The 15,961-nt window shown below is 52.8% G+C and overlaps 1 protein-coding gene across 3 annotated transcripts in view; it reads left to right on the top strand.

Moving 5' to 3' along the window:
* Pdgfa (platelet derived growth factor subunit A) overlaps nt 1-6,350 on the top strand; it is a 20,744-nt gene extending 14,394 nt beyond the window's left edge. For all 3 annotated transcript variants that reach the window (XM_026789300.1, XM_026789301.1, XM_005367089.3), the window contains 2 exons: nt 4,013-4,139; nt 6,101-6,350. In XM_026789300.1, the coding sequence (XP_026645101.1) occupies nt 4,013-4,139; nt 6,101-6,111 (138 nt within the window). In that variant the 3' untranslated portion in view covers nt 6,112-6,350. The remainder of the gene's footprint in view (nt 1-4,012; nt 4,140-6,100) is intronic.
* The last annotated feature ends 9,611 nt before the right edge of the window (nt 6,351-15,961 follow it).

The raw sequence follows: 15,961 nt of genomic DNA, 5'->3' as shown, positions 1-15,961 counted from the left end.
ACTGAGCCACACCCCAGCCCCTCACTGGGGGATTCTAGGCAGGTGCTCTACCACTGAGCCACACCCCAGCCCCTCACTGGGGGATTCTAGGCAGGGGCTCTACCACTGAGCCACACTCCAGCCCCTCAGAGGGGGATCCTAGGCAGGTGCTCTACCATTGAGCCATGCCCCCAGGTCTTTGTAGTTTTTATTGTGAAAGAGGGTCTAAGTTAAGGTACTCAGGCTGGCTTTAAACTCGCTCTGTAGCCTAGGGATGACATCTGAACAGCCTGGGACCTCACCCTTTTGGCCTCCTCTGCCCTGCCTGTTCTCATGTGCTGCCCAAGCCCAGGAGCTAGCATGTTCTCCAGACCTTGCTGTGAAGGCTGGAGAAGGATGCTCTGTGGGCCTGCACGGTGGAGCACAGGCCAGGCTTGTGGAGCGGCTACCTGCGGTGTTTGGCCTGAACAGAGGTGAGGCCTCTCCTGTCTACATTGCATGGGACTGCCAAGGGGTCAGGTCATCACCTCTGAGCCATTGTTTGACCTGGCTTCTGAGCTGTATAGGGAGGTTTGTTACTCAGTCTTGTGCTCAGGGCCCTGCTGGGTCAGACTTCAGGCTTCGTTGTGCCCCCAACTTGGCTAGAGTCTGGAACTGTGCTCTAGAGAAAGTCCCATCTGGGCTCTATTAGGCAGCCCGTGCAAAGATTTCAGAGAAGGTGGTCAGACTGGCTTTTGTTCTGAAGGGGCTTAGGGTCTGAGGAGGCTGGACCGGCATGGCAGAAGACATCCCAGAGGTGTGTGTGTGTGTGTGTGTGTGTGTGTGTGTGTGTGTGTGTGTGTATCTGGGGTCTCTTCCTTTCAACTGCTATGTGTGGGTCCTTGGCCAGATGGGACAGGGGTACCCCTGTTTTTGAGGCCTGGCACCAGCTTCCCACTTTAGTGGATGTCCATGGGACACTTTGGGAACCAGAACACAATACCCTCTTGGTCAAGTTAGAGGGTTGGCCTGGGAAGATCCCTGGTCTCTGGGATTGTATGGCCTCAGGATCTCATGCCTTTTTAAGTCCAGGCTATTAGAAAGCAGAGGTGAGAGCTGAGGGTCCTGGACCAGTTGTCCACTGGTCTGCACTCAGGTTTCTCATCTGTTAAAACAGGCCGTAATAGGGTCCGTGCAGCTCGCCTGCTGGAGGGCCTGTGCTCTGTGTGTCTCAGCTCAAAGACAGCACTGTCCTGAGGCTTGGGAGCAGTCAGGACAAGCCCTCCTGGGGGGGGGGGCATTGAGCAGACAGAGGTCTGGCCAGGTGACCATCTGGGTTGAACTTGAGGGAGCTGGGGATTGCTTGTGGAGCAAGTGGCACTCCTGGGACTTTACCGTCTCCTTTTATACTTTCATGGAGGCAGTTTTGAAAATTTAGTATTCGTAGCATGTTCTTGAGGGGGGAAAAATGTAGCCGTTTCCTGGCCAGACAGAGGTGGCAGAGAGGCTGGAATCTTCACATTCCCAAGGCAGGTGCTCCCATAAACCTCTGTTTGTTTTTGTCTGGTAAACATGGGACTGTCTGGGAGAAAGGGGGCTCCCCAGCTGGGGCAGCTCATCAGTTGCCCCTCATGCAGGGGACCCCTAGGTTCAGAGGGGAAGGTTAGACCTGCCCTGCAGCCAGGGTGTAGGTCAGGCCTAGGCTTAGCTGGGCAGTCTTGAGGTTTGCTGGATTTCCAAGGACTGTGAACATCTTTGGAGGTTGGAGACTGTGGCAGGGGTACAGCACCGCTGCCTACAGCTCCTCTAGGGACTGGCTGATGTTTTTTCCTTTGGGAGAACTCCCTCCTCCCCAACCCCACCCCAGGGCCCTTCAAGGGAGGAACAGGGGTTGCCCTTCTGTTCCCTGGGGTGGAGTATAAGACCACATTTCCGAGTTTAGGGACTGGGGTTTGCGGTGCCTCTGGGGACTTGCCGACTTCCTGAACAGGACTTGGAGGCTCATTTTAGTAAGAAGCCTTGTATGAATACTGACTTCTGTTGAAGCTAGCTCCTGTAGGGTGGCCCTGTTCCCCCATCTCTAAGTGATTCTTTAATGTTGTATCTTTTGTTTGTTTGTTTAATGCATTGTCTTGCTCTGTAGCTGGGCTGGTCTGCATCTCAGTGTATAGCTCAGACTGGACTTGAACTTGAAGCAATCTTCTTGCCTCAGCCTTTTGAGCGCTGGGGTCCAGGCCTGCTGCACTGTATAGTCTGCTTGACTTCTGAGTGCCTCTGCTGAGGTGACCTTGCTCTTCTTTCGAGAGCTACCTGCGTGGGTGTGAGCACTGCCCCATTTCACAGGTCAGATTGTAGGTATCCGGACAGCATAGCTCAATTACACCTCAGATGCCCCTGCCCTCACTGTCCCTAGTTGCTGTCCCTCCCACATTGACGCAGCGAAACCTCCTGGGCTGGCCCTTGGCCCCTGACCCCTGGCCCCACGCCCTACATGCTGAGCTCATACTTGGCAGACTGCATTCACACCTGAGGCACCCACGCTACTTCACACGCCCGCCGGGTACCTGGCACCCTTTGCACCCACGTTAACCATTAATGTAGCCAAGGTGGTAGCCACAGCAGAGTCTGGTCCCCGGTGCCCTGAAGCAGCTGTTTGCCCTGGATGCCTGGTTCTCTTGGCTCCTGAGTGTCAGGGCCCTCAGGAGAGCAGTGAAGAATGTTCCCCTACCCACACTCTCTCAGTCACTCTGCATGGGCCAGGTATTGTCCCCACCATTGACCGCCCAAGAAGCTGCCACCTCTATAGGTGTTGTAGGCCAGCCGGGGTGGGTTCATCACTATTACAGCCTCAGTTTCCCCGGGGTATGGTAGGATGTGCGGACGCAGATTTGGCGCTGGTTCTATGCAAGGCTGAGAGGATGGCATGCGCTCGAGGCGGTAGAGGTCGGGACAAGCCGCCATGTTCTCCGGGTCACCTCAGGAGAGGGCTTACTGTGCCTGCATTTTCTTTTCTATCCATGGAGGTGACAATCCTGCCTCCTCACTGGCTGGCCAGGAGGGTTAAATGAGAGCCGGTGTCTGAGCTCTGAGGGAGGTGACCGGGAGCATTCCCTAGTGTGACCTCATGCCGGACTAGAAGAGGGTGTGTGGCCCAGGCTGCCTCCTGATGCAGCTCCTGATGGGCCGGGGTGCGCCGAGTGACTGCTGTATGAGCGTGGTATGGGAGTGTGGAGCTGCATTCCTCTGTTGGGAGCTGTGTGCACCTTGCACATCTGTGTGTGTCTGTGGGGGGTGGCAGGACACACACATGTGACAGAGTATTGCCCTGAGAATGGCAAGCTGTTGTGGTTAGCCTCTGGCTGGGACCAGGGCAGGATTTGCTGGGGATTCTAGAGTCCAGTATGAACTTCTGGTACCTGCTGTGTTGCTGTGTCTCCCTCAACCCTGAGTTGAGAGGGAAATGGCTCTCTGAGTGAGGCCCCTCCCTCAGCAAGCTTTGTAGCCACGCTCTTGTCCCTAGCTGAGGTTCCGTTTTCTTCACTAACACAGATGCCAGAGAAGTACTGTTCTCAGCCATCCTGTGTCCAGTTCACCCTTTCTTTGCTGGATGCCCTTCAGATCTTTTGGATACTTACGAGTCTCATGTAGTCCAGGCCGGTCTCAGCCGTCTATGTTGTCAAAGATGACCTTAAGTTCCTGATCCTACTGATCCATCCTGAGTCCTGGGATTACAGGCTTGTGCCACCACGTTCATTCGGTTTATATGGTGCTGGGGGTGGAAATCGGTGTTTTGTGGATGCCAGGCAAGCACCTGGTAACTGAACCACATCCCTTGCTGTGTAGCCCAGGCTGGCCCTGAGCTTCTGAGCTCCAGAGTGCTGGGATGGCAGCTGTAGGCCTGCCTGGCATCATCGGGGTTTATTTTGAATGGAAACAGGCCTGAGTAAAAGGAAGATGCCCTGGGGAGGTTCGAAATCTGAGTCCCAGTTTGGGGTGAGCCAGGCAGGTCCCCCTCGGGCACATGGTGTTGACTCTGGCTTTGTTCCCTTGGCAGGTGGCCAAAGTGGAGTATGTCAGGAAGAAGCCAAAATTGAAAGAGGTCCAGGTGAGGTTAGAGGAACACCTGGAGTGTGCGTGCGCGACCTCCAACCTGAACCCAGACCATCGGGAGGAGGAGACAGGTGAGTGGCCGCCACTGTTTATTTGCTGCGGGGGGTGGGTCCTGAGGGATACGAGGTGTAGCAAGTCAATCACAGAGTGATGGGAAAGTTGCTTCCACTGAGTGAGGCAGCAGGCCCGGATTTCCCAGCTGTCCAGACTGGCTTGCAGGGCGCCATGTTCAGGTGAGACAGTAGACACTGGTTTCAGACTGTGCCCTGCTGCCCAGGGTCTTGACCTTCATCCTGCCCAGCATACCTGTCCCTTTCCAGTGTTCAGCCAGTCCAGGTGCAGAGAAAGACCCGGAAGTGTCTGTGCACCAGGGTGGATTGGGCTTTTTTTCTGCAAGATAAACACCCTCTAGTATTTATTACTGTGGCTTCCCACCCCAGGCCCTCAGGAGGCCACTCACCTTCCCTGCCCTTTCCTTGACAGGAAGGCGTAGGGAATCAGGTAAAAAGCGGAAAAGAAAAAGGTTAAAACCCACCTAAGGCGGCCGACCAGGTAGGCCCTGCCCGCCGGGTGCGCTGGGGGACTCCCTTGCAGGGCTGGGACACAATCACAGGAATGAATCAGCTTCCACGGGCCCTGATTGGCTCAAGGCTCTGTGTGCTTCTGGGGCTGCTGGGCCGGGTCTCTTCTCAGCTACAGCTTTGCCCTTCTCTTGGTCATTGATCAGGCACCCAAGTGCCCTGTGGCGGGAAGGGTGGGGGGCTCTGGTTCTGCTGGAGCTACCTGGGGAGAAGCTGCTCACTGCACTGATAGATGAAAGGAGAGAGGCTTTCCCAGGCGACAGGTGAGGCTTCTTAGAGGCTGTGTGGCTCTGAAGCACTTAAAGTGGACCTGGTAGTCGGCCTTGTGACCGGTAGCAGCATGGGAAAAGGCTGTAGACGTCCATCTGCATGAGACCAGGAGGGGAATTCAGAACAGGTGTCACTGGTGGGCCTTTCTGTTTGGTCCTGTAGATTCTGTCTTCAAAAAGACTGTCAGGACCTATGGTGGTTGCCAACACTCTCGTATTCCAAGCTGGAAGAGTCAGGTTAGGTAACGAAGGGCTGTAGAGCCTCTTAGGAATGCTTGTTCCAAACCCACCCTGTGACGGCAGTTTTTCCCCGGAAGTGTAGGGAATGTAGGTGAGGCATGTCATTTCCCAGGCCTGTCCTGAGTGTCAGCTTGTCTGGCCCAGAGTACTGGAGCCTGTCTGGCTGAGCCCTTCCTCCTGGCACATGGGACTTAGGGGCATCCAAGACAAACAGTTATTCTGGGCAAGAGAGTCCTCAGAGATAGGGTGTCTGAGAGCCCTGGCTCCCACAGGAGTGTGGCTGAGGATGCCTGCTTTGGGCATGTGTCTCCTCGAGCAAGTCCTTGGGCTTGTTTCCTATGGCTCTGATGGGCCTGCTGCTGACAGAGACCCTCTCCGAGTAAGAGCAGGTGTGCCCATGACTGCCTGTGTCCTGCTGGCAACCCGTCTCCAGGTTGTGAGTGGAGGCTGTGTTGGCTCCTTTTGGATCTGGAGGGTCTACCCTCGTAATAGCTAGTGTTTGTTCACCAGGACCATAAAACAGCCGCATGCGCACGCATGCACGCACGCACACACACACACACACCATAGGTCTGCCTCATCACAGAGACCCACAGACCCACACACAGTGTGGCTGGTGGTATCTGTTTTCTCAGTTACTTCATGGCCCAAAATGTCTGCTAGACCTTCAGCGAGCACGAGCCTTAGGCTGGAAGAAAGAAAGAGGGGAAAGGGCAAAAATAAACTTTCTATGCCTCAGTTTCTCCATCTGTGCAATGGGAGCATGGGTTCTGCTGTAAAATGCAGCCAGTCTAGTCCCAATTCTTGACTGTGGAAAATTCGATTTTTTTAAAAAAAATTACATATCAAGTTTATGTCTTACGAAGTAAGTTGTGTGGCGCCAAGTGGCCCTGGTGTTTCCTGTCTTTGGTCATAGCCTCCACTCTTTCTCTCTTCCCGCAGATGTGAGGTGAGATGAGCCGGCCGCCCTCTCCCGGGACACGGATGTACGTGGCGTGTGACATTCCTGAACATACTATGTATGGTGCTTCATTGCCAATGTGCGTGCGGTCTTTGTTCTCCTCCGTGAAAAACTGTGTCTGAGGACAAAGAGACAGTGTCCGTTTGTTCAGTGTGACATCAAAGCAAGTACTGTAGCACTCGGAGAGGCAGCGAGAAAGCTTCCTTGTCACAGAGAGCGAAAACAAAACCACAAAAAAAAAATCAAAAAAAAATTTAAAAAAAAACACCAAAAAAAAAAAAAAAACAACCCAACAACAACAACAAACCCACCACAAGAAACAAAAAGACCGAGGTGGGCAATAGAAGGGCCGTCCTGCAGGACTGACCCTTCAGGGGTAGCCGATGTTGGCCACTGCCCTGAATTCTGCCCGTGAGCACAGGTGCTTTTCACTGAGGACGCCCGGAGCCTGCCTGGGATGCTGCCCGCTGGTTCCACTAGGCAAGGAAGCTGAACAGCTGGGAGATGCCCACGGGCCTGGAAGCCACCACCTCGCTTGAGTCTGCCTAGGACTTTCCAGACGGCCTTATGTGGAATTTCTTTTTCCTTTCCTTTGCTTTCTTTCTCTTCTCTCTCTTTTTTTTTTTACACCATAAAGTGATTAAGCTTTTTCTTTTTAATTCTCTGCCTAGCTTTTTTTTCTTTCTTTGTTTGTTTCTTTCTTTTTCTTTTCTTTTTTTTTTTTTTAAAACCTCTTGGATGACATTTTCGTCGGTAACACGCACGAGGCTGCTGTAAGTTGGGACAGCGAGACGGTTATTTTTTCCTAGCCAAACTAATGAGGTGTATTAAAATAAACATGGTATACCTACCTATATACATCATTTCTGATGCGCCTTTGGCTTCCTGTGTTCCTCGGCCCCTTTAGTGTTAACGTGTAGCTTAAGTCATATGAGAGGGCAACGTGGGAGTCATTCAGTGGCCGCCCCTTCCCCCAGCCCCCTGTGTGGCTACCCCATTGCTAAACGCTTTTCATGGCCGTGCGAAGATGTGACTGAGATTAATTTTGGATAAGCTGTTTGGGCTTCACTGTTAAACAGAATTGTGTGTTTGTGGTCTCCTTGTTTTGTTTTGTTTTTGTAAAGGTGAACTTTGTATTTTTAATATTATCAGTTTATATACCTGAGAGCCTGCTATATATATATTTTTATTTTGAACTAAAAGGAGAAAAAAAAAATCAACAAACTTCATGCACACCAGAGGCATTCTGTGGTCCTGTTTTTCTAGTTGCTGCTTTCTAGAGTCTCTCCATCTCCCACCCTGGTCGGGCACATTTGGGAGTGTGAAAGCTTGGGGGTTAGAGAGAATCAGGGCTGAGAAGTGACAAGCTAGCTGCCCTGGGCTCCTGAACGGAATGGGAACAGACCAGAGGGGACTGTCCTGCCTGCGAGTTTGAGGACAACACCCTCTACGGAGCCAGATGCCAGTGTTAGCCAGCAATGTGCTGAAGTGGCTACCGGTCGGTGGATGGGTCAACGTGGGTCTGGAACTTAAAACTCGGTGGCCATCAGAGGTCCCTGTTCCCCGTGGGCTGTTGTGCGTTCTCATGAGACACATCTAGAAGGAGTGTAGCAGTTCACCCTTACTGTGTCTTAGTTGGACACTGTCCAGGTGAACAGCGTGGCTCAGGCTAGAGGGTTGTGCCACACGCTAGGCCTTCCGCCCCCCAGGCTGCTCTATGCAAAGCCACTTGGTTCAGTGTTAATGGCCCTTAAGTCAGGGGAGCCAGAGGCCTGGTGCTCATGGGAAATTCCCCAGGCTGGGAGCCCTGTGGGCCTGTTTCATGGTATCTAATCAATCCTACTGGGATCCAACCCCTCTTCCCTGCCACCCTACCACCACCCCATAAGTGAGCTGCCTTGGTGGGTGAATGGCCTGCTGGGTGCTCCACAGACTTCTCTGCTGAGGGAGCAGTTCTGCCTTCTCGTCTTTCCCTGAGCCTCACCTGTATAGGGAACCATCCAGCGCTCCTAGGGGTCCCTTGGCTTTCAGTTTTCCTGCTCAACTTGTTTCAACCAGTTGCCTTGATAGTTCCTGTGACCTTGATAACTGACTTTGATGATTCTTCCTGTGACCTTGGGATTTCTTCCTGTGACCATAGCCTGCTTCCTATGAACCCAGCGACTAAGCTTTCCTCCTTAGCTTGGTGTTTTGCCAGTGACCTTGACGAGTCCATGACCTTGAGGTCTCTTATGACCTTGAGGGGTTCTCCAGGACTGTGGCCTTGAGCTTTGTGTCCTGATCCTGGGATTTCTTGAGAATTCTTTTGCACCTCAAGTCTTCCTCCTGATCCCAGCCTTCAGGGTTCTTCCTCCCACTTTGAAGCTTCCTCTTGCGGCCTTGAGGTTTCTTCCAGCTCAGTGACCTTGAACGTTCCTTCCTATGCATGTGACCTTGGCATCTTCTCCTGTGACCTTTCCCCCTGTGCTGTGTGGTCTTATTTCTTATTGAGTTGTGACCTTGATTTCTACAGTGACCTTGATGTTTTCTATGAGCTTATGACCTTGAATTTTGGGTCATGACTTTTTGGGTTTCCTCCCACCAGCCCTGTGACCTCTCTCTGCCCCTACTGTGTATCTTAAAGCAGAGCTGTGGATGGACCTGATGCTTCGGATGGGTTCTGGTGTCCTCCGTGTCTTTGGGGGTGTGTCGCATCTGTCCCCATCCTCTGGCTCAGAGCTCTTCCATGGAGACAGGCTTCTACACTTGCCTGGAGGCCCCACATTTCCTTGTTCCTGAAGCTGGGTTTGTGCGAGCTGTTCTTCCCTTGCTGGAGTCCTCTGTCTTGGCCTCTTTTCCCTGGTCCCCTGGTCTATGGGTGGGCTGGCCTGTGCCAACACAGAAAGCTGCCTTCAGCTGACCAGATCCAGCTCTTAGAGAAACAGGCATCTGGACCACTTGATGAGCTCTCTAGAGGGGTCCCATAGTCAAGACCTGGTATGGGTGCCAAGGATGCCCGGCCACCCTTGACCTTAACTTCAGGTTTCCCTGGGTATTCTGGCCCTGGTTGAGATTCTCTCCGATTTAAGGATGGGGGTTACTCCCTCAACATATGCTGAACCCTTTAGGAGAGATGCACATGGACGACACGGGGACACAATTTTAGGGGCAGCAGAGGGAACTGGGTTGAGGCTGGCTTGTCAGGAGCCAAATGAAGCTGTGACGCATCCCATGCCAAGTTGTGACTCTGGCTGGACCTAGCTCCTGGGCTCTTTACTGAAGCTACGTGGTCCGAAGAGACTCATCACTGAATCCTCCGAGGAGCCACAGTCCCCAGAAGAGCACACTGTACAACGAAAGAAGAGCGGAAGCATGGCTTTAACTCTAGCCTGGAGGCCAACAGAACCCAGTGGGAGACATTTAGGGCTGCTCCTTAGAATCCTGCACAATTGAGAGGCTGTCGTGCAGTGTCCCTGGACTTGCCCCAAAGGTTACTTTCTTCACCCAGGAAGGTTGCTGTCCCTTAGGACACCAGAGTCCAGTGAGGCCAGGTCAGATGGTGGGAGGATATTCACCCCTGTGAGGTGGGACAGGATGCTGGAGATGGGATTTGAGCATGGTTGCTTTGGGTGCATGGCGCCCCACGTTCTGGGGACTCTGGGTTACAGCCAGCTTTAGCGGTGTGCGGTCTGAGTTGCGGGTGTGCCTCCCATTAGGTTTCTATTGCTGTGACACAACCACCGTGGCCAGAAGTGACCTGGGGAGGGAAGGATTGCTTTCGGTTTACACTTGTGGCCCGTCAGCCGGACAAGTCAGGGCAGGATCTGATGCAGAGGCCGTGGAGAAATGCTGCTTACAGGCCCAGGGATAGCATCAACTCCGTGGGATGGGCTTCCTTACAACAGTTATCAATCAAGATGATGTACCACAGGTCTATCTGGTGGGGGCATTTTCTAAACAGGTTTCCTCTTCTAAAACGACTAGCCAAAAATTCGCCAACACAAGGCAAGATGGTCTATAGTAGCACTTAGGACTTGGCGTAAACCTAGAAGCAGAGTCCCAGGTGCAGTGCCTGGTGCTGGGTGCTCCATTATAAGGCAGCCAGAATCTTCCCTTCCACAGGATGCTCCCCTCCCCCGCCTCCCAGAGAGCTCTATGAAGTGGGTCTCCATAGTAGGTTTCAGCGTCCAAGCTGTGTGTCTAACTAGCAGCCCATGTTGTGATATTTTCTTTTTGGCTTCAATAGTGAAGTTTAAAATAGTTTCATTCTTTTAAAAAGAATGCGGACTTCGATCAAAATCCAGGTAGTGTAGGATGTAGGCAAGCTTCAGGAGGTTGTAGGCGTGGCCAGCCTCTTGGGCCTGCCGTGTGCATGGCTGACCATGACCTGGGGCTAGAGTCAGGGCTTTTCCTACAACAGGCCAGCATCCTAGGGAGTGAGCAGAAGGTGGTCCCTTCAAATACCAGTGTGGAGCTGAAAGGAGCCCATGTAGGACCCAGGTGCACCAAGAGTTAAGTCCCCATCAGGAGCATTCCCCCAAGACTGAAATTGGAAATGATTTCAGTGACTTCAAGATGGCTGCCAAGCCCTCGTGAGCCTGTGGGAAGATCCTTGAGAGGAAATACAGGTGACAGCCACACCAGGTGTACCGTTAGACCCTCCTCTCCTGGCTGTTCAAGACCCACATGGACCCATTCTAGGCTCCTGTGCCTGGCACCATGGCCACTGTGGGTTCAGGGTAGCTATCTGGGCTGTAGAGTCCTGGAGGAAATGTAGCCATGCTGGGAGTTGAACAGGGAAGGGGGAGATGCTATCAGGTAGAGTAAAAAAGAGCTACTACTTTGTCCACTGCTGTCCTGCGCTAGGGCTGCCTCTGTGTTCCCCACCCCCAGCCTCCCTTTGGCCTCTTGGTACCCTGCGGCCCTGGACCCCTCAATCAGACAGACATCCCCATGCATTCCCAACCCACCTGGCTCCAGGCTACCCGCTTTCATGCCTTTCTCTGTGGACACCCATGATGCTTTGAAGATGGGTTACACCTAAAGACAGTTAGCTTCTGGGGGTGGGGCTAAGGGTGACTGTGTCTCTAGATAGGAGTGCACACCTTGGTACCTGCCTGTTTCCCTAATCTTTCCCAGTTTCCACAAAAGGCAAAGAGAAAGTAGGTCACCTGCAGGCCCCTGCTTCCTACCTATCTATCTAGAAGTCTCTAGGTAGTTTCTGCTAGCCCAGAGAGGCAGCTGGACATATCACCCCAGTGCTGATATCTGCTCCTCACCTACTGAGTCCCGGGGCCCTCTGTGAACACCCCAGCTGCCGCATAGGGCTGCTCTAAGGGTGTTGGGAAAGGTCATGGGGAAGAATCACAAGGGCCCCTGTTCAGAGACAGGAGGCTCCTTACTGGGCTCCTGGGGTGCATTGGCCTGGGAACCCCCAAAGCAGAGGAGGAAGGATGGGTAAGCAGCTCTCCCTGGGGGAAGATCCCAGCAAGGGGAAAGAGGGTCAGCCTGGGGAAACTGAGTCAGCTTCTGAGAAGCCTCAGAACTGTCCACTCAAGGACAAAGGTTGCATTTGTGTATCATTTAGCATGCAGGCTTTGGTGAATTCAACCCTGTGGTGTCCCCAAGTTGCCAGTCCCAGCTGAGGCTGCAGAGGCAGGAAGCTGGGGAAACCCAGTGGGTGTCTCTGTGACCTCCTGGCTGCGGTAGGGCTGAGTAGGGAAAGTACCCTGGGGCCCAGGAGCTATCCTGAAGATGACTAACATCTCCTCGAGTGTTTGTACACTATGCTAGGCCCTGCACGAGCCTTTACGTCACACTGTTCACCTGGCTGCCCCTTTCTTGAGGACTCTAGCCCGCCTGTCCATCCTCTGCAGAGCAACCAGATCTCAGGCCATGCCCTAATAGCCACACCCACCCTCTCCACGTCCCCGCCCACCTCAGCCCCACTGAGGACATTGATGGTTCTTGGCACAGCCTGGCCAGGAGCCCCTCCAGTTCCATGTTTGCCTCAGCTCTCGTCAACCCTACCATGTGGATTCTCAGTAGTGGGATTAGAGTCAAATGAGAAAGCAGGAATGGGAGCTGATAACTGTGGCTCAGGCCAGGTAGACAGGGTCCTGATTCCAGTCAGAACCTTTCCAAAGCCTGTCCACATCACGGAATGACTGGAACACCGCCTGCCCCCATGCCTTTGGGGCTGGAACAGGGACCAGTCACCTCCAGTTTGAAGATCTGAACTTGATTCAGGGAAACAGGCACTTGGGAGCCTCTAGCATCATCAGTGTGCCACTGAGGACTGGGCAGGAGAGCTCTGTGTCACCTTGAGCTAGCTTACTGTGACCTCAGGTGATATCACTGCGACCCGACCTTGAATAAACTCTCTTTTTTGACCTGAGGACACCCTATTGTGACTTTCAGTAACCCGACTGTGACCTTAGGTGACACTGTAACTTTGGATGGTTGACTGTTGGTGATGTAACTTTGGATAGCTCCCTTTCCCCTTTTTTTTTTTTTTTGTTTGATCCTGGCCACCTCTCTGTGACCTGGAGTGACATCACTAGGAGCTTGTATGAACTCACCTTCACCCTTGGGTGACCATGCTGTGACCTGGGTTGGTTGGTTAATATTGGGTTTGGTCCAGAAAGGATGCTGGGCAGGTTGATGGGTTCCCCACCATGAGGGATCATAGGGAGGCCGGAGAGCACCTTGCTCTGGCCCCTGTGCACCCTACCTTTCTCCTAGGACAGACTTGGGATAGTCAACCTTCAGATAGAGGCTTCTGGAAGTTCCTTCACACAGGATCCCTTAGAGTTCTCCCTGCCCCCCCTGTTGTGTACTAGCACTGGGGCTTTTGGGGGGAAGGGCTGGGATTCCCCCAGCATCTCTGAGTAGATTCTGGCCCTAAGAGCCAAGTGTACCCAGAGCCAGGTTCTTATTCCCTGGGCGTGGCCTTTAGCATTCTTTACAACTTTGATTGGCCCTGGATGGGAGCCAGGGCCAGCTTGGCCTGGGAGGTGGCCATAATATGCAAGAAGCCTGCCACCTGCCCCCCACCCCCGGTTGCCTGAGTCTGCCCTCTCCCCGCAGGCACTCAGACGAAGAAAATCATAAGAGTTCTACAGAATAAAACAGCCACTGTTTCCAGTCAGGCCTTTGAGTCGCCAAAAAATGTGGAGTATTCATGATTTGGCCCCTAGCCTGCAACGCTCCTTGGAGGGATGACCAGAGAGCTGCCCTGCCACGCATCGGGCATCCGTCTCCGCAGTGTTGGTGGCTCAAGGCCCCTGCCTCTAACAGGGTGACAGGAATGTCCCCACGCCCCCTCTGGCTCCTAAGCCAGGGCAGGTGCTCAAAGTCCCTGTTTTAGGACTGCGCTACCCAGAAGGCTGTATTAGGGTGTATAAGAAGGGCACAGACACAAACCTTCTTCACTTAACGCCAACCTCCTCCGGGGCAGTCCCAGGCAGGGCAGCCACTCTGCCGTTCCTTCAAGCCCCTTGTGCCGTGCCAGTTTGGAGTGGGCTGTGACAACTTTTTGCTGGCAACAGTCAGCTGGCATGCTGGCTTGTTTGAAGTTTCCTCTGTAACCTCTGGTTCTGAGGCTTATTGTTTTAGCCTAGCCCTTCAGGTCCCCTGACACTGTGGGTGCCTGGAGATGGGCAAGCCGCCCACACACAGCTGGATACATCCAGCCAGGGGTTTGAAGTCATGCTTGGTTCCCAGAGCCTGGAACTTTCTCCAGAAAAAAAAAAACAGCCTCTGCAGACTTGCTGGGATTTGAGCTCAGACAGGGCCATCTGGGGAAGAAAGCACTATTACTTAGACACGTTGTGACCGCCATATGACCCAGGAGCCACTTTCACCTTTTGTTACGTCAGGCCCAGCAGAGCTCCCAGGTTTTCTGGACCCCCACAGCCCAGTCCGGGGGCTGCTCAGAGGCTACTACTCCTTCCAGTGGTAGCAGGAACCATTCAGACAGTAGTACTGTCTCACAATGCCCGGGACTAAAGGATGGAGAAGCCATACACTGGACTTGGCAAAGAGCTTAGGCTCATGGTGCTGAGTCTCAAGAGGTTCATCTACCATTCACATCTTCTCAGCGATCTGCTTACTCCCCAACCATTCACCCACCCGTCCTTCCACCTATCCATCCTTATACCATCTACCCATCCATCTACCTACCTACTCCTTCGTTTTCTATACCCGACATCCATCAGCTAGCCATAAGTCTACTCACTCGCCCATCTTCCTTCTGTCCATCCGTCTACTACCCACCTTCTCATCTATTATCCATCCACCCGTCCCTCAGTCCACCACCCGCCTGCTCGTCTATCCATCACTTACCCAACCGTCCCTTACCAATCTGCTCTCTGCTCGTCTACCGCTCATCTAACTGCCTACTCATCCGCCTCTCTTGCTGTTCACCCGTTTACCAACCTCTCCATCCAATCAACGCATCGTCTATCCACCAACCTCCCAACCATTCACCCCCACACCCTCCACTCTACCAGCCACCCACTAACTACCCATTTGTACTTAATCCATGCACCCACCCACCATCTTACCTTGGTGCTTTTTAATGCCATTTCATGATGGCTGAAGAACATAATTGCATGAGTTTGATTCTTTTAAACATACTGAGACTTGTTTTATGGCTTAGCATATTGGCCATGGTGGAGAAAAATTCCACGAGCTCTTGAGAAAATATGTATATTCTTTTGTTGAGGTTCTACTGGAACACGCAGATATACACATGCACGCATGCACACACGCATGCACGGACAAGGACACAGAAGAATGCTTCTGCTACAGACCTGATCAGGAATCTCAGAATCACGGACAGACACCTACTTGTGATTCTATGTCCTGTTGTCCTGCAGTTGAGTGCCATGGTGTTGTCCTGCAGTTGAGTGCCATGGGCACAGCTGTGTGCATCTACACTTTATCTGCACTCATGAGAAAGAAGCTTCTAGGCTTTTAAATATTCCTCAAAGCCAGGTTCCTGGGCTAAGGGCTCTGCTACCCCCCCTCATGGCAATCCCTAGACCGGTTGCCCCAGGCTGGTTGGACTGTGTGGTACATGGTTCCAGTCCCTTTTCATTGTGGCAAAGTGGGTTCTGGCATGCCTGAGCCTGCCATCTTAGTCCCATAGGCTGGGAACAGCTCGTGCTTTCTTCCACAGCTGTGTCGTGAGCTCGGAAACTCTGTGCACAGACAGCCTTGGGGGAGTGTGGAGATGGTGTCTTGCCTGCCTTGGGTTGTATCTCCTCCATACCAAGGGGTTTGAGCAGTGAAATGCCACTAGGACTGAGGAGATGGCTCAGTTAAGTGAAGTGTTTGCTGTATTAGGACCTGAGTTTGAATGAATCCCTAGCATCCACATTTAAAAAAAAAAGATATGTGACATGCACCTGCAACCTCAGAACTGGGGAGATGCAGACAGGAAGTTCCCAGGGGTCTGGTTGGCAGCCAGCCTAGCCAAATTGATGGGCTCCAAGTTAAATGGAAGATCCTTCCTCAGAAAAAAAATTTAAGGTAGTGAATGATAGAGGAAGATTTCTGATGTCAACTCTGGCATCCACATGTACACATACATGAGCATGCGTCCATTAGCACGCACACGGGCACACAGTGTCACACTAATAGGTGGCTGGAACTCTCGGCAAAGGCCTTGGCTGACTCCAGATCCTGGGGTGACCAGGCCTGAGTGGTCATCTTTAAAGGTGAAGGGGTCTCCCCATTTCATACATACCCTTGGGAACCTCCTGGCTGCTGGTGGGGCTTTTGGTGCAGAAGAAGTAAACAGATTAAGATCTTTAGTAGGTCTATAGTCCCAAGGGACCCCTACCCTGAGCTCCAGG

This window comes from Microtus ochrogaster, unplaced genomic scaffold (assembly GCF_000317375.1).
Source record: "Microtus ochrogaster isolate Prairie Vole_2 unplaced genomic scaffold, MicOch1.0 UNK16, whole genome shotgun sequence".
In the NCBI taxonomy this organism is placed as follows: domain Eukaryota; kingdom Metazoa; phylum Chordata; class Mammalia; order Rodentia; family Cricetidae; genus Microtus; species Microtus ochrogaster.
This window is presented reverse-complemented; position numbering and strand designations above follow the sequence as displayed.